This window comes from Harpia harpyja, chromosome 1, assembly GCF_026419915.1.
Source record: "Harpia harpyja isolate bHarHar1 chromosome 1, bHarHar1 primary haplotype, whole genome shotgun sequence".
NCBI lineage: Eukaryota > Metazoa > Chordata > Aves > Accipitriformes > Accipitridae > Harpia > Harpia harpyja.
Window position 1 is genome coordinate 27,743,708 of NC_068940.1, and position 25,504 is coordinate 27,769,211.

Below are 25,504 nucleotides of genomic sequence, written 5' to 3' on the forward strand. Positions count from 1 at the left end.
AACTTTGTAACTAGAAGAAAAGTGTCCCTAATGCATGTGATTATGTGTGGAAGCACAGCCTTGTGGTATTAGAGCAGCAGCAGAAGGTAGCAAGTTCTGAGTTTCTCCCACGCCAGCTGCTTGGCAAGGCTGACAAAAATTTTAAATCCAATGTCTGTGCCTAAATCAGCACATCATATATCATTAACTTGAGATCTCATCTCCTGGCTGATCATATCTGTTTTGTTAATTGAAGGATTGGAGAGTTACTGCCTTTTTTTATTTATTTTTCAGCAAATGGACTTTTTAATGTTGTTACTTAGGTTAATGTTTACATTTCTTTTGCAGGAACAGCATAGCAGCCTCAGCAGTTTGTGTTTTCAACCTGAGTGCCATAACTCAGGCCTTTAATGGACCCTTCAAATACCAGGAAAACTCTCGCTCTGCTTGGCTTCCATATCCCAATCCTAACCCTAATTTTCAGGTACAGACACGTGGGAGAAGGACAATAATTTACATGAGGTTTTTTCAGAGTGCTGTATGGTTCATAGTTAATAAGTCCAGTTTTGCAGTATGCTATATCCTGAGACCTTAAAAAAATTCTAAAAAAAACAGCCTTAAGAGTTCCCCTTATTTCAACATACTTAATTTTATCCTTCCACAAAATAATTTGGGTTAAAAACTTCAATCTTCTGTCAAAATGAAACACTATAGATATCTCTCAAGGTAACATTAATTCCTGACTGAAGTATGATCAAACTGCTATTTTCTTTTACATTGTATTTGTGCTATTAGAACCTGAAAAGGGAACATTGTCTGACAGAAAAAAGAAAGGGCGTGGGGGTGAAGGAGGAGTGGTCAGGATTTTGTATATTTTCCTGTGCAAGGTGGTCCACACTCCCCAAAGAGTCTGATTAATAGCATTTGTGATGTGGTGTGCCCCTCATTTGAACTTGTCAGCCTCAGAGTGTGTAATAATCTGCAGCTGGCTGACAATGTAAAACTAATTAGTCCAAGGTGGGTCACTCAGTGGAACTTTCTACAAAAAGAAAAGGCTATTTCAGGTAAGCACATATGCATTGTTTTCTTTTTCTGCGTAGTCACTACTCCTGCTAGGACAATTTTAGTGAGTGAAATTCTAGCAAGGGAAATGGAAGGGAAAACAGCATTAATTTAGTGATTAACAATAGCTTTTCACCAAGATACTTAAGTGTATTCACCTTTATCCACCTTTCACCCTCCCTTAATCTCAATGCAATTTCACGAGTTCAGTGCTGCCCCTGTAACAGCCTTCTCCATCTTCTTGTAAGAGTCATGGGATCTTTGCAAGCATGAAACAGAATCACCCTTTGGGGATTGTAGGTAGTTTTAATTACTTCCTGATTTATGCACACGAAGGAAAATGAGGGACTGAATTTGCTCCAAATTACAGGCCAGAGCCACGTTACCTTTCCTAAATAGTGTATTTGGCATTAGCCCCACGTGACAAGACACTGTTTAAGTAAGCCATATTGCAGAAGTGGGCTTTTTACATATTGTAGAAATATTTGTATTGTCAAGACAGTGATAGTAAGAAGGTCTAAGTGAGCCTAAATTTTTGAAGGAGAAAGCCTGAATAAGGGCTTGTATGTAAAAATCTTATCTTCTTTCTGACTAGGTAAGCAAGTCCCATAAAAGTTATTTACCTCTCCCTACAAACCTTGAATTAATGTGTTGATAATTATTGCGAGTGCACCCTATACAGAATGTTACATGCAAACAAAGATGACAGCCTGACGGCTGTGTACAAACGGTTTAAGTCTCTCCTGTACTACCCGTGCTCATCTCTAAATCCCAGTCAAGACTGAGGCATTGAAGAAATTTCTTGCTTGGATAGTCTGGCTGATTTTAATATGTCTCATACTTCATCCAGTTTAGGAGAACGGTGGCAACAGGTGTATCATATCTCATTGAGCAACAGCTTTGCAGGCCAGCACTAGTGTTAAAAGCTGTAACGTGGCCTTTTACAACACAGTATTGAAGCCAGTTGGCATTAACTGATCTCTAGGTATCATTAGCGATGTCGAGCTTCTGTTCTTTTGCAGGTGCTATCTTTTATTCTGTCGAACTTTCTGTTAGATTTCTGGCTCTGTAACTGCAGCAGTGATGTATACCAGAAGCTAGTCTAATGCTCAGAGCTAGGTGTAACCATTTTTTGTGATTTGACAGTGCTTTAGAGTACATACTTCATGTAGATGGGATATTCATTGGCTGAGTCACTAGTTTCCTTCCCAGAAAGAAGGACTTTTCTTGTGTAGAGTCCTTATGATAAAATATCAGAAGTTCTGTTTGTGTAGTCTCAGAAGTAGATTTATCCTCAGAGTATTCACCTACTCAGCAATAACAGACGGAAGTGTGTGATTTGAAGGAAGACTACTGCTATGTAGAGATAGTTGCATCAGATATTGTATTTCCAAGACTGGATTATATTAATGAAATATTTTCCAGGTTAGAATACTATTGGAGTCCCAGTTTTGAGGAACACTGTTTTTCTCCGGAGATTGTTGCTTTTCTCTTTACACAGGACAATTTCCATCATAAGACCAAGGGCCATATGTATTCAGTGTACTATGAGTGTTCCAGCTGGAATCTTTCCTGCTTGATAGATTCAGAGAAATTCTTCTTTGGCGTGGTTTATTTTTTTCACTGGCCTGACATGCAGAGTGCTCACAGAGCATGTAATTGTTTCCTGCCAGTTGCTTAACTGTCTTTCCTCATCATATGATGTCTCATTATGAAATTATTTGAGTTCTTCTTAATATTTGTGGATTTGGAATGAGCATTTAATTTGAGATTGAAAACATGGCAATAATGAAAAAATAACTGGTAGGGGTTTGCACACTGTATTATTTTGTTCATGCTGTAATTCATGGCATAATTTATGACATAGTAGAATAGAACAAAAAAAGTATGACTTGGGTATGCCTTTCACATTACCGGCATACTTGATAAATGTTGTGAAGTACTGCTTTACTTCCCTCGTGCAGTTGTAAGTGAGTAAACATGCGGATGGTTACATATTCGCATGCGCTAAGCAGATTTCTCTTGTGTGTCCTCAGTTAGTTGAAGACTTAAACACAAAGATACTAAAATTAACTGCCACTTATTTTGCTTTGTTCATCTGTGGTCGAAAATTGTGCGTGCAATTAGTGAATGCTTTCCTGTCAGGAAAGAGTACAGTTTTCACATATAAGATATAGTCAGTTCCAAAGCAAAAATGTCTTTGCCGTGGATAACACTTTATAGTGAGAGCTCCGCACTGTCCCTTGTTGGCTAGTAAGCACAGGGTCTGAAGAAGGTGCTAGAACTGCGCGTGGTGCTTTCACCTGGGATTTCTGTCAGACCCTGGCTGCAGTAGGACATGGGATTTCCTTTGGAAATTTGTTAGGTCTTTCGCACTGTGTCTGGGTAAATTCTAAAGAAAACTAGTCAGAAAATTCTGTGGTTTGTTGGATGGTAGTTTTTCTTCTTCCCACCCTGTGAGCATAGGATATAACAAAGTATTACTCTAGCCTACTTGTGGTCTCAGTCTGGTGCCCTTCCCTATTGTTTAGAGGTAGGGAGCCTCCATAGTACTGCCTCGGGAAAGCAGAGCTTCCTCAGTCGCTGTGTGGACAGTCTGGTCAACACCAAAATGAGACCTGAAAGTGAAATTCCAGTGTCGCTACAAGATAGACTCTTGGGTTTTATTTTCCTGTGCTGTAAATCAGAGAGTAAATCTGTTGTTATCATTGATGTATATAGTAACGCTACTTTTCTGTGTTTACAGTGTGGCACCATGGACCAGGGTTTGTATGTAAATCTGACTGAGAGAAATCTTCAAGATGCTCAAAAATTCTTCTTAATGCATGAGGTCATTCAACCAGTTATTCCAATTCCTTACTTCATGGAAGACAACAGCCGATTTTCCCATGTGGTTGTGGATGTTGTGCAGGGCAAGGACATGCTTTTCCATATCATCTATCTTGCCACAGGTATGAACTCTGCATTGCTGTGATACCTGCAAAAGTTTATGAGGTCTATGAGTTTTAATGTTCTGTGAATCAGTTACGAAATATGTATAGTGCACCTTGAACAATGGCTTTTCCTCTTTGACAGCATTAACTCTACCTCCTACCTTTTCTGAGTAGATGAATTCAGCAGTTAACAATGTCTTTGTTTATATTATACTGTGAAGTCAAATTTTGGTGTCCGTTTCCTGTTCTCCTTTGAAGGTATGAAGCCTACATGCTCTTGAGGGAGTGATCAGTTGGAAATTCTACAAACAAGACTTCACAAGTTTCTCTATCTTTTATTCTTTTTGTGTACTTCAGGGTACATTCTCACCCAAGATAAGGTGGTTTAGGATCCTCTGAGATACAAGTAACTTTACAAATAGCAAGTACAATTGCTGCTATTGCTATTGCTGACCTTTCTGCTCACAAATATTTTATTACCTTTCCTTTTCATCTCATTTTTAAGTCATTCATTATGCAGTTTTACACCCTGCCTTATTATTTGCCCATTTATATGTGAACTTAGCAATGGAAGAAAAATAATCCTCCACCTAAAATTGCCTTGGTTAGAAATATTGCTTTCTTGGTTCAAAATTTCAAGCTGCTTAAAAATAGCGAGGCTGTCAGAGAACTGTTTTTGCAGAACAAGGATGTCCCCAGCTGAGACTGAAATACTAGGTTGGAGTAACATGTATAGAGCCTCATGGGATAAAACTTAAGGTAGTTCTCAAATACTTAGTCCTATGCATGTTAGTAGGGGATAGCTCATCAAAGCAATGGTTTGTTAATGTGCATAGTTTGTCTCCCAGCGAGTAGGCACCAAGTATGATAAATTTAGGGAAAGAATCTGTTGATCAACAAGAGGAAAAAAACCCCTAATCCTATTTATTTGATCTTGCAATCAATGAAGTAAATTTCAAAATTGTCACTGATTCAGTAGAAACTGGATCAATCCTATAATTACTAAAATTATGATTTACTAATTAAAACTCTATAGTCTATAGCTTATAATTTATCAAGAGCCCAAGAAAAATGTGCATTGTGGTTCAATATTTGATTTAATTTTCACTTGAAAGCATGATATTCTTCAGAGAAGATTGCTTCTTTTGAGTCTGAAGAAATTTTATAGTAATTTGGTGCATTCAGGTGAGACTATTTCTTTGCATGTTATCCTCATAGCTTTCTCATTGTGCTCCCTGAAAGATAGGCAGTAGTATAAAAGCTTTTAATAGGTTAAAGCTGTGCTTGGATTTGACGAATTCTAGTCAAAACAGCTTGCTGGTTGGTAAACCATAGCGTTTTAAGTGAAATCATGCCAATACTAAATGCTGTTTGTATTGTAGAGGTCTCCTGACAGAAACTGAATTACAGAAACATGTATTGAATTGGTTTTATATAAATAGACTATCACTGCATTGTGGGATATTTACATTATAATGGCAGCCCCAAGAATGATGTCATTTGTCATAATTCTGATTGTCTTCGGTTTTTAGTTTCCCTTACTGTGTTACCTTTTATGTTTGATTCAGTAAGTGAGGATCTAAAATTTTACGTTTCATGGTTCATTAATAAATTCTGTTCAGTAATGATTCTAGGTTCTTTTTATGCGTATTTCTTGCTGCTAAAAAGATATTGCTCCTATACTCCTTATGATGTATGCTTGCCTTCCACTGTCATTCTTCTCTGTACCTCTGGTTTTGGTCATTCATGGAAATAGGATACTACCTTAGTGGGATCTTTAGTCTGACTCCCACACGTGCTTTTATGTAATCGGGCAGTGTATGTTTTACAAGTGTAAGAAACAGTATGATAAAAAAACCCAGGTACCATTATTGTGTTTTCCTGACATAGCCAATTCTGTTTCACTTCTATTTCACTGAATCCCTGTGGATTTTGTTAACATTCCCTCTGCCCCGCTCCCCGCCAATTGAGTGTAAGTACTGAGCTTTATTTTCCAAGAAATATTAATATTCACTTTTCAGAGTAGAAAACTACTTTTTGGTAGATTTTGAAATTACCATATGTTTATATATAAATACCATATCTACAATATATAAGGGTAGTTTAAAAATCCCAAGATATACCAAATTACACAGTGTCATTTACTTTAAATTCTTATGATTTGAGGAGTAAGGCAGTATTTTACCTTCTTTGGGAAGCAGGTCATAATTTTAATTTCATGGTATTGGTAATGATGCAGCATCTTAGTTCTCCATAGTCCTATATTTGCTTGTGTGGAAGCTGTGGAGCAGTTAGCATTGAGTTTGCATCCTTAACTGCATGTGGTAAAAGATTACTGAGAAAACACCACTGCTTCTGTAAACAACAGAAACTAAAAGGCAGCGGCTTTAACTTTGAAAATAAACAGTAACTTTGGAAGCAGACCAAATTTAATTGTTTTTAATTCCTCCGGTGTCCAGGCTTACTCCTGCATACAATGTCATCTACCCCAAGCTCCTAAGACTATAAAGCCTGTGTATGTTTGGGAGAGGTGGAAGAGTGTGGTTACAGTTACTACCAGACTGAGAAAGATTGTCATTATTGTATTTCTTCTGATTTAATTTCCTTGCATTATTAAAAGTGGTGGCAAATTAAACTTGAAGTTCAATTCTTACCACAATGCTCCACCTTCAAAAAAAAAGCCAAAGGAATGATCTGGGGAACAACAGGCAAGTCCGCATTCAGTCCCTGGGAAAATCAAGGAGCACACCTCCTTGGAGCTTACTTCTGTGGGCACATGATGGAGACGGTGGTGATTGAGAACAATGAGCATGGATTTCCCAAGGATGAATCACACCTGACCAACCTGATTACTTTCTGAGGTAAAATGACTGATTTATGCATGAGGAGAGAGTAGTGGCTCAACTTTAGCAGGACTTTCGACACTGTCTCCCACAATATTCATATATCTAAATTAGGATGTATGGTCTGTATGGGTGGACAACTGGGTGTATAAAACCTGCTTGGATGTCAGGCTCAGAGGGTAGTTGTTAATGGAAGGTATAGAAGTGGTAAGGAGCTGAGGAGGCAACAGAGTGCACTCTGTCAAGTGTGCAGATGACACCAGACTGGAGTACCAGCAGTTACACTGGAGGACAGCGCTGCCATCCAAAGGACCTAGACATGCTGGGCTAGCAAGAACCTCATGAAATTCAACAGGTGCAAATATGAAGCCCCAAATCTGGGAAAGACTAACTCTGTGCAATGACTGAGGCTGGGGACTGACTGTCTAGGAAAGCCCCCTGCTCAAAGGATTTGGGGACTTTGGTAGGCAGCAAGCTGAACATGAGCCAAGAGCGTGCCCTCGCTGCAAAGGCCAACAGTGTCTTGGGTTGGCTGGTTCTACTAGCTCTGCAGATCCAGGGAAGAGGTTATCCCCATATACTCAACACACTTTAGACCGCATCAAGTTTTGGCCTCCCCCCAGTACAAGAAGGACATTGATAAATTGGAGCAAATTCAGCGGAGGCCCACCTTCTGTTGGAGGCTGGAGCACCATGCCCTGGGAGGGAACCGGCCTTGTTCATCCCAGGGGAGAGAAAGCTTCAGGGGGTGCCTAGTCACAGCCTGCAAATACCTACAGGGGCTTTGCATGGAGAACGGAGCCAGGCTCTTCGTAGTGGTGCATGGTGGGAAGACAAGAGACAACAGGCAGAGAGTTTCACACTGGGTATAAAGAAAAATTTTTTCACTCCGAGGATGATCAAGCAGTGGATTGGATTTCCCAGAGAGGTTGTGCAGTCTCCATCCTTGCAGGTTTTCAAGACCAGGCAGCAACCCAGTCTATGTTATAGCTGGCTGTCCTTTGAGCAGAAGGTTGGACTTGATACCTCCTGATGTCCCTTCCAATCTAAATTATCCTCTGTCAGTCGTATGCCAGTGCAATGTGAAGATTGGTTGGACGAAATTACATTTTTACTCAATGCTGTGATAATAGATGTCATTGTACTTTCTGCTGCCAAAAGGAAAGTGCATTCAACTCCAATGTAAATACTGGCAGTAAGCAATTTGCACCTAGAGGTGTAAAGCAGGATGGATTCAACCCATGCCGTGAGAGATGGACTCTACATAACTTTTGTAGTTATAATTCATTACAACATTCTTACAAAAATTGTCTTTTAAAACGCACAAAGCTGATTCAGTGGAAAGGCAGGCATATAGATTGGACTGAATACAAATGAATGCTCTGCTGTCTTTGTTACTCAAAGCAAAAATCCTATTCTTTGAAGCAGATGGGCAGTAGTAAAGAGAAAATTGTCTCCCCCCCACCCCGCCCCATTCACTTACCTATCCACCCTGTTATTAGAATACAAATATTACAGAGGATAATAATGCTGACAGTATAAAAGTGTAATCTAATTTCATTAAACCTTAAATAGATATAATATTACCTGAGGAGAGACTGGGAGTAAGCAAACAAATGCATTAATCTGCTGTGTCAACAGTCTTCATTTCCTAAACCTTTGCCAAGCCATCATTCTGCTAGGAGATTCTGGTGTGCTGGGATTTAACAGCTACTGCTCATATCAAAAATATACTTTAGCACTTTGGAAACACATCTTAATCTTTCATTGCACTGACTTCTAACACAGAATGAAGGTATATATGAATTCCTGCACATTTTGTGTTGCTTAGAGCTAGCAAGCGCTGCTGGTTTAGGCAGGCAGAAATCCCTGAAACAATTTTCAGTCATTCAGAAAGGAGTCAGGGAAAGCATTCACAGAAGTTCTGAACTAAAAATCATTTACAATAATAAAAGTAGAGCAAGCTAGAGAACAAGCCAATATTCTGCCAACTTTTCAAGTCTAAAAAACTTGACAACTTCATTAGAAAAAAAATCCAAGCAAAATGATGCTATATATGTCATAGTTTTGTTTCCCTCCCTTTTGTCCCTTTTTTCCCCCTGCCATTTTTTTCTCCTTTTTATTTCTCCCTTTCAGTTTAAATGCGTAGGTGTCCCATGGTTAAAAACTTTGCCAATATCAAAAGGTTTTCAAAGCATTTTTCAGAAAACAGGATGTGTTGCAACAAGAGCAAGTAGCCCTTATTTAGAGGACTGTTACAAAATGTATTGATTTATTAGAATGAATAAGAAAATTATTAGGTATGGTGTCCAGTTTGAGGGTATTCTGAAAACAGTCTCTGATTGCTGTTTCTTGGGGGTTCAAAAAAGGTAATATTTGCACTGTCTGAAAAATAACTTTAAGGCCATAATTTAAAAATTACTTGCTGGAAAAACTCCCATGATTTCTCTGTTCTGCAGTCCCACTGTGGATCCTGAGTAGAAACGGTATATGCCCAGTGGTGGAACTTGATTATTGGGATTTAGAGTTTAGCATTGACGAAATTGGGGTATGGCTGACTTATAAAGAGAGTATGAAATCTGAAGAAAGATTCATTGCTGGCTACATTGCACGTCTCTAAAAAGTGGGTTGTTCACTGAACCAAACCTGAATTTTTATGCCATAAAGCCAGGTTTTATCTGAGGCTTAAAGGTGACTGGAGGATGTTACAACAGTCTTTGAACTTCACTTTCCAAGGAGTTCTAGAAAGTGTTTTTCCTCCCTCTTAAGACCTCAAAATTACAGGTAGCAATGCAGAGAATAATGATAAAAGTAATTCTGATGAAACACAAAGCAATTATTATGAAGAAGTGGAGAGGTTTCATGAAGAAATTTCAAAAGATATTTTTTGAAAATGCAGATGGATTTTTCATACATTTTCCTTTAGAAGGTTTATAGCAGGTAGTAAATCTCCACAAACGCAACATTTTTCTCATGAAGCCCCGATGCTGTAGATTATTCCAAAACTAGTCCCAACCTCATGAAGAGATTTGGAAGTACGCGTGAAACTCAGTTTGAAAATGCTATCAAAGCAGTTTGTATTTCTCCTGTTTGTCTTACTAGATGGGAGTAAATTGATGCAAAGTAGAGTACGATTTGATTCCTCTGTGATTTTTGTTATGGTTCTATCTTTTTCCTTTTGTTGATTTTTGTTACGGTTCTATCTTTTTCCTTTTGTTCTTGTAATCAGTACACCACACTTTTTGCTAGGGAACAACCCAAGGTCCTAACAAGACAAAAAATTGCGTGTGTGTTTTTGCTAAAAAGTCTCAGATGAAATATTGTCACTCTCCTGGCAGACCACAGCTTCTGATCAAAGTGTGCAGCTTTCACAGTTTAATGCGCATGGTGTCATAGTATGTGTAGTACGTGTGAAGTTACTGACCTTAAAATTATAAGCAAAAATATATGCTTATATGCATTTCATACACGGTGAAGAAAGCAACAAAGCTTAAATTGACTGTATTTTTTCCAGTTTGGTACTATTTCTGACTGTATTATCTCAGGTGTGCTGAGGTTGTTGGAAGTAATCTGTAGATAATTTTTGTAGGAAGGAGCTATAAACTTTTCCTCTCAGTTTGAGAAGCACCTTTTTAGTCTAGAAACTACAATATACGTGCAATAATAATAACGATCAAAGTAGTTGTAATGTGAGTTACAAGTCAAGTGTGAAAGTGGTAGGTAGTCTATTTGTACGTATTAATACTTTCTAGTTCAAAACCAGAGAAATGGGGAAATCAGAATGCAGATGGATAATGGGGCATATACACTGTAGCAGGCAGTTGTCGCCTTTTAAAACCATTTATCTTCTGTTGCAACAGAAAACAGTTGCTTTGTTTCTTATGCCTTTCCTTGACAAAGGTATAGTGTGCTTTTACACAGATGTAAAGCACCCCTGCAATGGTTTTAAAACTACTTCCCTGTAGCTTCTTATCCTTCTGGCCTTATGCAATGTCATTTTAAGTGGCTTGAAGCGAGGACAGTCATCAGTTACTCTGCTGTCTAAAACCGGTGCATGTTGGAAGACACCAGTCCTAACAGCAACATGATGATCTTGAATATTATTTAAAGAAATCAAGCAGTAAACCATAAAATTAATAACCTTATTCTCTGCTCCTTTTTCAGTGACCACTACCTCTGATAAAGGAAAACCCTAGCTGAATGTATACTTTGTTTGTATTATTAATCTTTCCAGGAACCATTTTGTTGCAAAGTTTAAAAAAACTTTTAAAAGATTGTATGGTTTTGTCTTCAAGAGTCTAATGTTCACTCTGGGGTTTATGCTACTGTTACTAAGAATGCTTGCTATATATTCCTGCTAGAATATTTATGTTATTTTCCATGTAGAATATCTTTAAAGACAAAGAAGGCTGATGTAAACCATAGCTGTTTTACTATGTAGTTTGAACACAGAAATGTTGATTTGCCACTGCCTTGTGTATTGTGTCATCCGTACTGGGCAAAGTGGCTTTAAAATGCTACAAGATGAGAATGGTCATGTCTGAAGTCCAAGCTACATAGTTATAAATGATACTATAGGTCTCCAGAGAATTAAACCCAGAATTTAAAATGTCCAGTAGTACTGATTTCCCTTGGCTTTATCACTGTGTGTGGAGATAAATCATTCTGCCAGCTCCAATTGGAGAGTGCTAAAGAGGTTTCTTGATAAATAAATGGCCCTAACTAGAGCTGGTTCATTGACAGCAATTTATATGTGAGAATCGTAGCCCTTTATTTGGTTCACAAATTACCCACCACTTAAATGTAGTCTTTTTTCGTCATTATAATCAACCCATAAATAGGTCATGATTTTGATTAGTTTGTTGCTGGTATTTGCTCATATAGTTTGTTTGTATCTTAGATAGCATGTTCACGAATTGCCTGCTGCAAGTAAATGGCATTTGTATTCTGTTCTCTCGTGGGACAAATTTAAGTAGAAGCCCTTTTTTTTTTCTGTTCACAAATTATCATTATGTCTTTATAATTGCCTAGCTCTATTGGATAAAGACTATAAATAAATGTCCAAAGAACATACGGTGCGTGCACTTCTGTGCCGCCACTGGAAGTCAGAATTGCTGCAAGGAGCAGCTACTGGCTGAGGAACAGCTGGCTCTGCTTCTGTGGGGGCAAGACTAATGTGCGGGCCAGGGAGGGAAAGATTGTGGAGAGCTGGAGACAAAGTCTCAACCTTCCATCGAAAAGATGCCAGCTCCTCTTTATCACAGTGACGCTGAGCTTTCGGATCCTGTTTGACTACATTACAAACTTAGAATGGGCAAATAGCCTTCCTTCTTCCTTTCTGTTTTTTGGGGGACTATCACCTCTTCCTCCTGGCAGGGAAACTAGACTTGATAACCCCTACATTCTTTTGTTATTAGATAATTCTAACGCACAGAATGTGAAGCTGGGAGCGAAAGAGGTATCTTATGTGGTACTCAGTGTTGTCCTCCTGTCTTCAAAGCTAAATCACCTATTAGCATCTAAGCCTATATCCAAATCTCTTGTTTTGCCCCGGTAGCATGCAGTGCCAGTCAACAGGCTTGGTCCTAATTTTGAAAACAGCTATTGGAATTAACCTTATCTTGGGGCAAAGTTTGACCTTTGAACCAACTGTGTAACTCTTGCGTGAGTACAGTTAGTGTTCAGGACTCTTCCTGAGAGATGTGGGGAGGAAGCCTTCCCTTTGAAGGGACTTGGCTGTATCATAACTTTTCCGACAGGGTTAGGTAGCATGGTACGTTGCTGAGCATTGTGAACATCTTTAGACTATTCTGCAAGGCCTTTTACTTTTAAAAAGCCTTTCATTTAAGGTGGACATGCATAAGAGTGACTCAATGAACCCCTGCCAACCAAAGAAGAAAGTGAGATAGTTAAATCATGGGGAGAAAAAAAAAGTCCAAACCCTACATGAAACTCCTCTTTGACCCTAAAAAAAAAACCCCAAAAATGTTGGGTCACAAGCATGATGGTATTATATGCACAATACTCAGTGTGAGCTGTCAGTAAAGCAATCATTAAATGGGATATTCTACTGAACTCCAGTTTTTGTTAACATTTATGAGCTGCTTCATTCTGCAGCCTTTTTCCCACTAAACCTCAATAAATCCAAATGTTTACAACTAAGCAAAGACAAGCAGTGCCACTAGTAATCAGTGGGGGTTTTCCGCAATAGTATTTGTGGATTTTTTTTCCCTTGTGTTTACCCAGCTCTGGTCATAGGAAATGGCAAATCTTCATAAGCTAAAGAATTTCTCAATAAAGATATGCCTTATTTACTTTGTTCTGTGACTTGTGAGAGTCATCAAAATGTGAAGATGTGTTATTCCAGATACGGTGGCCTTTGTGTGAAGAGTCCTGTAACCTGCAGGCAGATTCACAAAAAGATAGATTAGGTTCCACAGGCATTGTACTATATCAAGTCACTGGGTAAGAATCATAATATTTGGAGCAGAGACTCACTTGTCTATAGATTAATTCTTCTAGTTTTTATTTGTTTTTATTTTTATTTGTTATCCCATGAATTTTAGAAATCTGGTTCTACAACGGCACACCTTCAGGAGGAATAGGCATGACCACAACCAACATAGTTGTTAGACCCCTTGCCTTGGAGATAAGAGCTGATTTTTAACTAACAAGCTGTGTGAGATTTTTATTGCCAGATGTCCTGACTCTTAGACTGTTATATAAAGAATATAATGTAATATGATTATATATATTATATACTATGGCTATTACTGCTTTAATGTCCTAAAGTAGTGAGATGAACATCTTCTGGTGAAAGGTTTTTAGGTTCATGTCTCTTATCCCACTTTTGCTTCTGTCTCTTGTGCATTTACTTTCTAATTTACTTTAGATTAGAAAGAAATCAGCATCATTCTTTCCTTCTGTATTTCTGAACAAAAGCTGTGCTTTTTGCCAAAATTGCTGCTGAAGTTTCATGCATATCATGCTGGATTTGTACTGGATATATGTACTGGATTTGGCTCATCTAGGGACTAAGGCATAGGGGTATGTAGTATGCAAACTGCAAATGAGTTTGAGAAGAGGATAGTCCCTCAAACATTCTTGTCAGCCAAGTTTGTGATGCTTCTGGATCTGTACAGTAGTCAGTTGTCTTTCTGACACTTCCAATGAAAATAGCCAGATATGACTCAGTTAAAAAATCAGGCAAGGCTTATTGTGGGTTATTATCTGAGAAGTAGTTTTCTCCACTTGTGCATGTAAGTGCTTCTTTGATCTGGGCACTGGAAAATTTATTCCGTGGGAAAACACTATCATATTCATAGCATGCGTTAGGTAGTACAAGGTATTTATTATTGTGGTGGCACGAAGGAAGGCAATAAAAAATAATAGGAGCAGTAAGCACTCCCTGTCCAGTCAGATCCAATCAGAGTTAATACATCTCCACTTTGGGAGACTGGCAGGGATCCAGGGCCTGTATTTGATAGTAATTTTATCCTTTGTGTACAGTGTGGCATTCTTCACTGCTACTCTGTGTCAGATAGCAAGCCTTAAATCATAAGAACCATTTCATCTTGTGATTAATATCTATGTTCATTACCTACTCTACTACTTTAGTTAGAGGTTATACATTTCTTTAGAGGTGCTCATCTCCACTCTCTGAGAAGTCCAGTCCTAGCTACTGATTAAACCTTTTAGAAGGTATCTCCAAAATTGGAAAGTTTTCTCTTCCTGAGAAGAAGTTTCTGGAACATTAATCTAGACTTTTTTGTTTGTTTCTTTCACTGTGAATTGTCTTACCCAGTAGCAACTTTATAGTTTTATTTTGTTCTCTTTTCAGAATCCAGGATATCAAAATTACACATTTCTTGACAGGTGTAAAATTTCCCATTCAGAACCATAAGAATTCTTGTGTCTTCTTTGCCTCAGGACTTCAAGTTTTGTGTGTATATGTGTGATTTTTAGTATAGTAAAAGCTGGATATTGCCAACAAGAGTGGCTGTTATTACACTTCTTTTCATGTTTGGGAACACTCTTCTGAACTACCTGTATCTGAACTGCAGCCTAATTTGTCCTAATTATGTCTGGAAGTACAAACTAGATAGCTCACTTTAAGTACAACCTCAAGTACGTACAGCCCTAAGCAATCCTTGTATAATTGTTTCTTATGATAATGTGTTGATTTAGAAGGAGAATTCATATTCAACGGACCAAAATATTTGAGACTTCTGAAGACATCTATAGGGATTCTTGGTAAAGGTAATCTCATAGCACATGCTCACAGGTTAACGCGCATATTGGCAGGTTCTGTTTGATTCAAATACAGTAACTATCATCAAAGGCAATAAATATGTACGGTTTGTTTTGGCTGTAGGTTTGATGCACCAACGTGCGCTTGATATTCTATTTCATTTTGAATCTGACATTGCTGAAGTGCATTCCTTTTCTGAGCTGGAAAAATGTGTCGTTTTACATGCCAAATTACTTCAGTCTGATGCAAGGCAAAAAATGTTATACTGGCCTTGTTTGAGGATGCTGGCTTCATTTGTCATGATCCTTGTAAATATTTTTTATTACTGAATAACTTTATAGACAGAACTTGGGTAAATTAAATAGAAATTCAAAATGAGATTGTTTCTTGGTCAGATCGAGGACTTTGTGCTTGATGTTGTTATGAATCATGCTTTGGTCTGCTTTGCCTACCTGAGATTTCCTGATACCTCCACAAGGAAGAAAAAGAGAAAGAGTGTGAGGTATTAGAGCCAAACTTGAAATTCTTGTCGGTCACCTGTTTGCCAAGTCCTGAGAAACAACTTTCTGTTCCCCAACTCATTAAAGTCTCGTCTAATGATTTTATGCTGTAGTTTTAACCATATCCTCTCTGCTTGAACAGCATTTCTTGAACCGATGTGAGTATTCTAAAGCATTGGTTACGTGTTTGAATTCTCACATTTTAATATCACTTTCTGAAGGGGATATAAATGGGGGTACTTGGTATGGGGACATGATGGAGCAGCCGTGCCTTGAGCAAATCTGATACACTTCCATGGGGTTATCTCTGCAACGAGCACAGCAACTTGAGAGAGAAAGGTCAGTCTGTCGATACAGCGATCGGGACGGCAGCGACCGTCATACGGGGTATGTAGAGCAGAAGCTTGATTCCTCTTGGACGCCAGACTTCAAAGCCGTCTCTTCCCCTGCCTTGTTGAAGGCTCGACCCAGGAGAGAAGGGGCTGCAGGGGGTGGGCGGGAGCCCTCCCGGATCCTCTCACTCACAGTTTCCATCGGCATCCAGAGCACACAATTCATCTGGCCTGCAGATGCGGGAGCACAGCAGCTCATGAGCCAAGTAGGTAGAGAATTCTGCTAGAGAGATGATGCCTTGCTCCCTGCTGCAGGGACTATTAAAATATTTTTCCAATGCCTTTTTAATTAAGCAGTAAGTTCCCTGAAATTCCCTAAGGACAAGGCAGGCACCTAGTGCTTGCAAGGCGTAAAATCACATCAGAAAAATCACATTCATTATTTTGCTTCACTGTGGCTGAGACTTTTCTGTCTTTAGTTCAGCTGTCTGCTATACATCAAGGGAGAATAAGGTAACTGCCTGTCACTGGTTTTCAATTTGTCAGCAAATCAAGTCAGTGTACAAGAAAACAGCATAACAAAAGTAGTTTTAAATCTTCAGTGGGGAAAGGTACCTGTTAAATATCTGTTATAGTTACATAAAACAGTTTTACAAAAAGTGAAGTTTCAAGTTTTAATGTTTTTCACTTTAGAGATGGTATTACTGTTGGGAATACCAGTTTCACACATGAAGTCCAAAGAGAGAGAAAGCTGGCAACTGAACCCAGGTCTCACAAGTCTCCAAGTAGATTCACAAGAGCAATTTCTTTATTAAACAAACCTTTTATCATTGAAAACTAATTGAATGAGATTGCAAATAAAAGGTAGTTAAAAGATACCACTTCATAAAGTCTTAAAATAGCTAATGCTTTATGTCATATAAATAAAAGTAATGTACCACAGACTGAAACGTAAATAAGTGGGGTTTTATTGACTATAGCTTGTTAAGGAACTGTAGCTGCTATAGATTTTGCATATAGGTATTCTAAAGATATATGTTACTTCTGACTAAGTTGAGTGCATGTTAATTGTTATGGATAGATTCATCTCCTCCAAATCAGACAAAATTTTATGAACTTGTATCTTATCTCTCTCAGTCACCTCTTTGGCAAGCTGAAAATCTCTTATAAGATTGAAAATATAAATAGTAAATAAAGGTGTGCCAAGGAGCATGATTCATGAAAAATACATGCATTTTGAGATTGTTGAAATTACTTTGGTTTTTTTGTCAGGCAGGAAGAAACATATGGTTTAGATCTAGGGAGGGTAAAAATTTGCCACTATTGTATATGAGCTTCAATCTTACAAGCTGAGAAAAAGGAGTGATTTAGTTTGATTTTCTTTGTGATGGAAACAGACCTAACTGATGTGGAGGCTGAGACATGTAATTCAGCATGTTTTGTTAATTAGTATGGGTTTTTGCTTAAACTCCTAGAAAAGACCAAGAGGAAAGCGGAAAAAAGGAATTTCAGTTTTAGGAGTTAGCAGCTTCAAGTTCGTAGACGTAGTCTTTCAAAAAAAGGCATGCTGCTTTGGTTTAGCTGCTAGTTGCTTTGCATTGTAGTCTCAAATAAATCGGAATTTCCCTTTAGAACTTGCATTCTCTGTTTGAAAGATTTTTGAATGAGTCTGACTAGAGCTGAATTTAAATTCCAGTTCAAGGCATGAAACAGCCACTGAGGGATGGCACACAAATTGCACTATTTCCTAAAATATAATACCTTTTTGATTCATAGGAAACCCTGCTAGTGGAAACCTTAATTGTACCAATTTATAATCTGTTCTACTTTAAGGAGCAGTAGATATTTTCTGTATTAAAGCAGGTATTTAACTCTTTGCATGACAGTTACTGGAAGAAGCCTTTGCTGATTCAGCTGTAAATTGAATATGTCCTTGACACATTTGAGACTTTATAACACACAGGAATTAAGTCTACAGGGGATAAAAGTGTTCTAAAGAATGCAGTATATTTAAAAAGCTTTCTGCTGAAAACAACAGAGAGGATTGAGATGGTTATTGTCCTGATTTCCATTGATATTTATGTTCCAAATTTGTTGTATTTGAAAATGGAAACTAAATTTCTTTTTCGGGGGGGGGGGGGGGGCAGAAGGGGAGGGATTTTATTCTTCAGTAATTGTTGGGCTCTGTTTGTCATTAATTTGCATGTTCTTTCTGTCCTACCAGACACATGGCTTTGAAGAAAGCTCCTTATTTTGGAATAACTAGTACCTAGATCAGTGATTTTTTTATTCAAAAGAGTCTTTGAATCAATAGTTCTAACTCCTGTGTAGAAAGGATAGCCCATAAATTTTCCCTTCATAAAATAAATACATATTAAATTTTGACATACAGCCATGAGAAACTCCTCTAGTTGCAGAGCTACTGCTGAATTTCTTTTGGAATAGCCACCTGGGCATTAAGAAGCTTGCTAATCATTTCAGAAGGTATGCAAATAGATTGTGGCTAAAATTGCACCTTTCAGATTCTTAATGGTTGCCAAATGAGTTACATTATCTCTCCTGCATAAAAGCCTGGGGACCTGTAATAGACCATCATACCTCCTCTGTTGATAGGCATTATCAACAAAGTGTCTCATTTTAGCTTTAATTCAAATTAATTTCCAATACTGTAAGGAAGCACATCAATATTTACATGAGATGTAGTAGGAAAGAGGGAATAAGGAGTCAGAGCCAAAGATAAACAAGGTAAATCTAAAATATTGTGCATGCTTGCTTTTTATAGAGTGTCTTTCAAAACTGCTGTTGTTATATCCAAGAATTGAAAAACAAAACCAAAGCAGATTGCAGAAATACTAGGGGGTCTTACCCAGAGAAGAATATTTTAATACAGGTTTTTTCTACATTTTTCTTCTGCTGCTTCCAAAACTCTCTTCAGAGAAAGAGCCAAACCTTTCCAGTTTCCTAAGTGTGATAGTTAACCAACTATTCTGTGCTTTGAAACTGTTAATACACTATGTGGTATAATTTTGTATATAATTTCAAAGTAGCTTTTACTAAAATATATTAAAATTATATATGTACCTTTTTAATCCTTCTTTTTTCTTTCTAATTGTCAAGATGCCAGACAACTGAATGTCTAATTGTAAGATTGCTATGAACTGTGTATAGTTTGACAGGAAGCAGGAAATTTTGATTGGTTAGTTGTGGAAGTTGCTTCTCCTTAAATTTGGGAGTCTTTGCTTCCCTGCTAATTTTTGTTAACTTCTCTCTTTCTACTAAACATACCAGCAGACCGACAATGACCATGTTTGTTCCTGGACTTTCCTAAAAGCTTTTAAGCTGTGAAATTCTGTGTTCTTATATGGCCAAGGATTCTTAGATTATTGTTACTCTCTAGGAATAGCAGAAATACATTAAAATTTAAAATCGGGCATGGAGAGAGAATGATTTGGTTTAAAATCTGGGAACGTAAAAAACAAAAGCCCCCTGTTTTTCTTTCCGGAGTGGACCTAGAACTAGAAAGGACTTGGTTTTATATTTACTTCACATGGGGCCAAAACCTCCAAGACCAAACTTATTCACTGCTTTGGGCTAAGGTCTCACATGAACAACCTGCAAGATTTCTCAAGCCCCAGAATGTAGCCTTTTTTTTTTTTTTTTTTTTTTTTTTAGATCTAACATCTCTTGGTCTACTTATAAAGTCCAATTTCTTTACACACATTGATGATGCTGTAAATTTCAGCTAAAAATGTAGCTCACTTGGTAGATAACGTAGATTTTTAGTTGTTTTGCAGTCTTCCAACTATAAAAACCAACTACGTAATCCAAGAACTTCAGTTAGAGCAGGCTCACTTCTTGGTGGTTTTCTGCAGGTAACAGGAACCATTTAGTATTTATTTTTGTTCCAGATTTTCAGTGATATTAATGCTAGCTTTTGTAGGACCAAGTTTGTCACATGGATTACTGTTGCTTCGGTTAATTTAATTTACTGAAATTTAATTAAATGTCCATGAGCAATGATCTGTGAGTTTTCCAGGTTGCTTGCGTACTTTTTTTCTCCAACAGTGTCCTACAATAGAGTAAGGAAAACTAAGATACCTGAATAAGGGAGAGCTTAAGCTTTTCTGTTTCCTGTGAGTAAGTGATGGCACAGAGGCTAACCAACATTTTGTTTAGCCTACTTAGTGCTTAAAAATAAGTCTCCGTATTAATAGGGCAGAACAATTTACAACATTTCTTGGGGAAATGCAACAAAATTCTTTTTGTATTTCCAGCTACAATATTTGTTAGAAGCTCTTGTTCTACAGTTACATAATTGCCTTTTTGATCTAATAAATGTGCTTTATGTTTGTGTTTCTGTTAATATCCACCATTGTCTTGTTATCATCATGATGATAATGAGCTGTAATAGCAAGGCAATCACAGTAGTTTATTGTTGAAATTCTTCATAAGCTTATCACAGTTTTTATTCTGTATCAAGGCTGCAAAGCAGAACATGTTCAGATTTTTAACCTTCATTTTTGACTGAAACTTGTAGAAAAATCACATCGTAACACCATGAAATATATTAAAAGTAGAGAAAAAGAACAAATTAACTAGCACACTGACCAGATTGTTCAAACCGTCGTTTAACTTCAAATAGAGAGACAAACTATGAACACGTAAAACAGCTCCGAAAATAAAAATAAAAATTTAGAAAATTTAAAATTTATGCCTTGATAAAGCGTCAGAATTCCATATTCATTTTGAGGGTCACTTTTTTTTTTCTGAAAAAGTAATGAATATACATTTAAAAATATGAAAATATTTAAAGTAAAACTCTGTAAATTAAGGTGGGAATTTTAAAATGAAACTATATTCTTTTTGTTTTCTATAGCACTGTAGAAGTACTACATTTACCCATAATAAGTTTTTTGTTTTTAAAGTAGAAGGGTTGAAGCTCAGTCTTTCACTTGTCCTTTAGGCCGTAGTGAGATTAAAAACCTATTCCTGTAAATCAAGTATAAATACATATCTCAGAAACCTGGAGGTAAAAGCTAAATTAAGTTACAGAGAATGGTTATATTATCATATCTTCTAAATACGCCCTTGCTTTAAACCAAATTGTACCCCACTCCCATATGGGAAAACAGATTATAGCAAAGGCTTTAATTATCCATATTCTACTGATGATTTAACTAATTTTAAAGTTATTTTTAGGAAAGGCAAAAAAGAGCAGGTTTTAAATCCTCTCATATTCTGTGTACCATATGCATCTTTTTTGATATTGCATAGATTGCTAAATCGTAAGTCCTGGGCTTTCCCTTTGTAGGCTCAACCAGCTGCTGCATTAGCTGTTCCTGTGTCTTTTTTCTGTGTTGAGCGCGCTTAAGCCCTTATGCAACCTAATACTTTCTGTCATTGGAATAATTTTCTGCTGTTAACCAAATGCACATTCTGCTTTGCGGTAGGGCTTGTTTTCAGTTCCTGTGGTGGAGGAAAGAGAATACTGATGATACATTTTTTTCGCAGTGACAGGATGTTTATCAATCACCTTGCACTTTCTTTGATTTTGTACTATTATATGTTCTGTACATCAATTTTATGTTTGGTATTTCAGTTTATTCTTCTGAAAGATCTCTGTCTTGAAGACAACCCTAATACCCTATTTTTTCTGTTCCTATGGTGTTTTAATACAAATGTTATATGACAAATGTGAACACCGTTTATATACACATATGGATAATATTTACAAGAAATTTAACAGATTTTTTTCTTTAATTTCAACAGTCTTAATACTATCTGAATGCTTTTATTCTCCCACTGCAAAAATAATTTATATACAACAAATAATATGCAAAACCAGTGCTATTTCAAATTACACTCCTTGAAAACATATGCAATTTGTATCCATTTCAACTGCACTTTAAAATGTATTCTCCCAAATATCCATCTATTGATTTTAAACTTTTCTTTAAAAGAAAACCCACTGATTATTAAGTTGACAGATTATGGGTCTCGACAAGTCCATTTTCACATATTATAATACACATAGTGTAGAGTATTTCTTGCATAGGTGGTACCTCATTCAAGTTCAATTACAAATGTCCCATGAAGTACTGAATATAGCTTTAGCTTCCATTTTCTGTGTCTTGCGTTGACTGCCCCTTTCCTCCCTATTGACCACATTCTTTCATCTACTTAAGACGTCTTACTTTCCTAAACAATATTTTGTGGAGAAATTGCAAAATAGGCCCTTAGTTACATTGACTGTTCTTAGTTTATAATTTGCAGTGGATTTTGCTGTTCCTTGAGTTTTTCTTGGGATATGCGAGGAGACTTTCAGATCTGTAAAGGCACCTTGTTATGCTCAGAAAGTGCAGGAATACTTGTAAAGTCATAAATATAGGCATACAACTGGACTGAGGATATATTTGAGACTATTACAAGTTTCTTTTGCTAGCAACTCATATAGTTTGGAAGGCACCAATGACTTTTTTTGCAACATTACTGGAAGATGATACTGTAGGCTTCTCCTCTGAGAAACTGTGACTTGGATTCTGTGTTCTGGTGCTGGTTCAGTTGCTTTCTGAAGACCAGCCCTCTCTCCAAGGTACTACCCTCAACTACAATAAAATGAAGATTAAATTAGGTTTTGTTTCACTGTTAAGTATGGCAAGAGTTATGACTGAAAGTGTTTCCCTCCCAAAAAGGAGTGGGTAGAGGGTTTTTCCCTTCTTTTAAAGAAGTGAAATGAACTTACTTCAATACTGCTTTATTTTGGATGATCTATTAAAGATGTTTTTGCTTAAAGAATGCAGAAATATTTTGTAAACATAATAGCTCATATAAATAATTATTTTTCTCCATAGCAAGAAGTTGCTACAGCTTCTTTGAGTATTATTTCTGTGAGGAAACTTAAGAAATTACAGGTTGTTATTAGTTTGTTGCATCTGCTGTTTGTTTTGTGTGTTCATTTTCTGTTTTCCCTCACAGATGTCACCATAGATGTTACAATGATTTCAACCACACTCTTGCAGGGTTCTCCATTGGTAGCTATGCTTTATACCATTTACATCTTAAACTTTGCTTTCAGTTTTAGAGATCATCCTTTGATTTTGTCCTATTATCATTTTGTTCATTACACAATCTGTTGCCTCCAACTCGTTCTCTACAACTCCATATCAGGTTTTCCATTCAGTTCTTCATAGTCTCCTACACATTACACAGTAATATTTCAACTAGAATTTTTTTTCATCTTCATTCACCATGATTAGATTTCTAATGTTCAAATGCTGGTTTTGCAGGTCTCTCTAAAAATTTTGCAGTACAAGTTAACAAAGTACATTATTTACCCATTCTGGCCAATGTCATTATCTTTCACTACTCCTGTATATAGTCAGTCATCCTTAAACCAAAGCTGTCAGGTGTCTGGAGCTGTTCCAGCATGTCTTGCTTATGCTCAGGATGTGAAGATGCCATTCATTCAAACTCTTAAATAGCTGTTGGACTCAGCCTTGACATTTGTGATGAAACTGGATGAAACTGGAACTTTCCTTGTGTCCATGGCAATAAAGCTACATCCATTAGGAAGGTCTGTGTTTACTATTCCTCTTAGGTATGTCTTGGCAGAAGTGGACAGTTAGTTTGATTATAAAGTAAATATCCACTGGAAAGATTTTGACAGGTCTGAAAACCTCCGTGCCCCAGAGCTGTATTCAAGACTCATTTCTTTCCCTGCTTCACTCTTTATTTTGCTTTACAACTGTGGTGTGAAAATGGCTGAACAGACAACACTTTTGAGGATGGGACTTTTACAAGTTCTGTAGGAAATTGTAATCTTTGCTGGAGGCTGGATGCATAATGTTGCACGCATTGTAGTAGAATTGGTAACACTGGAGCAAAGCACCTGGCTTTTGAAAGTACTGATGCAATGGCTATGATTTTCCTCTGTAAGGAAGCCTGGTGTAGCCAGTATTATACGCTAGTATAGTTTGAGGAGGTTGATAGCTAACACCCTTGATACGTACCATACTCTGATGAACATAGCCACCAATTCCATCTGTGTCTGTCTCAAAGTCGCAGAATAAAAACAGATCCTCAGCCTAGTTTGGGCTCCCAGGTGGTCCATGCAGAATCAGAGTCATAGGCAGGAGGAATTTAAAGCAGAGAAGATGGGTAATAGGTCAGAAGCAGGAGAGTTTACTGAGACAGAGGTAGATCTCAGACAACATTTTATTCCTTTTTACTGAACTTGCATATGACCCACACTGCTGCTGTGAAGAGTAGTGTTTCTTCCTGATAATCTGTGGGATCTCTGGCACTGCTTCTTCACTTAAAGCCCAGTCATTTATGACTTTTGACATTTCTATATGAGTGCTGAGCCTCTTAGACAACACATGGGAAAAAGATGGTTTGGGAGATGCTGAAAGCAAGCAAAAGGAAATGGGAGGAATGGAGACGGTATGCCAAGATAAGAAGGAAGAAGAAGAGCAATGACAGCTGTCCTAGGGAAGGCATTAGTGCTGCAGGTCTCAAAGTGAGAATATTTTATTTCATTCTAGGGTATTACGCTGCTGTAACCATATTCTCCAGGCCATAGACCTGAACATAAAAAAATTGTAATTCTGCCCTCTACAATGAACAAATTTACTGAGTAGAAAAGAAACAGAAAATATTTGGTTTTGATCATATTCTCTTGTCCAAAGCTGCACTTCTAAATTAAATGTGTATGTAGGCATGGGGGGAAGGAGGCCTCCAGTCATGTTTTTATTCTTCTTTATCTTGGGGGAGGTGACAGCAAGTGACTCAGACTGTAGATGCCAGACCCGGCACAGTGGCAGGAAGAAATATTAGTCTGTACGAGAAGCATGTGCTGTATGCATACCTGATTTTTGTCACACGCAAGAAAAAGATGGCAAGCCAAATGCAGTGTCTCATGAATCATACTGAATCTGTTGGCTGCCAGTTAGACAAGTGATATAGAGTTGTATGAACTGATGTATAAAGTGATACCAATTCATTTACGTCTGTAAAATGATCTCACTGCTGCTTCTTTTCTTCCTCTTAGCACATCTTTCCAACTTCTGTGCTCCAAAAAATAATTTGTTTTTTTCACTCGGAGACTAACACAGCCACTGATTTTTTTTCTGGGCACTTCTCAGACCATATTTTAACCTTGAAACTTGCTATAATTATAGTTGAGATTTTGCATCCAGCAATCACCAGTGGAAACACTACTTGTTACATTCTTCAGTTGAGCTGGTTTATCGCTTAATTGTGAGACAAAACTGACTTTTGGCAAAGGTTTAATTAATTTTTGAATATAACTCTACTTTAGGTTGTTTGGAAAAAAGTGATAGTCAAATTAGAAATTTTTTTTAATATCAAAAAGCTTCAATTTAAAAAAATAAAATTGTCATTTATTGAAAGGTTTTTTCTAACAAATACTCTTGCATATGGTAAATCCTGACAAGCTTGTTTATACCAAGAAAGGAGGAAAATGTAAACAGTTATATGAAGTGATTATATTAAGAATTGAGAGGTCAGTCGGAAGACTTTAACATGCAGACATGATCTGTTACACTCAAAATCTTGTTACGGACAAAGGGGAATGCACTTTATA

General features: G+C 37.3%; 1 protein-coding gene across 1 annotated transcript in view; it reads left to right on the plus strand.

Moving 5' to 3' along the window:
* The window catches only part of SEMA5A (semaphorin 5A), a 345,161-nt gene that overhangs the window by 214,389 nt on the left and 105,268 nt on the right, over positions 1-25,504 (plus strand). Inside the window, exons 10-11 of the mRNA XM_052781946.1 lie at positions 328-463; positions 3,788-3,992. Of these exons, the coding sequence (XP_052637906.1) occupies positions 328-463; positions 3,788-3,992 (341 nt within the window). The remainder of the gene's footprint in view (positions 1-327; positions 464-3,787; positions 3,993-25,504) is intronic.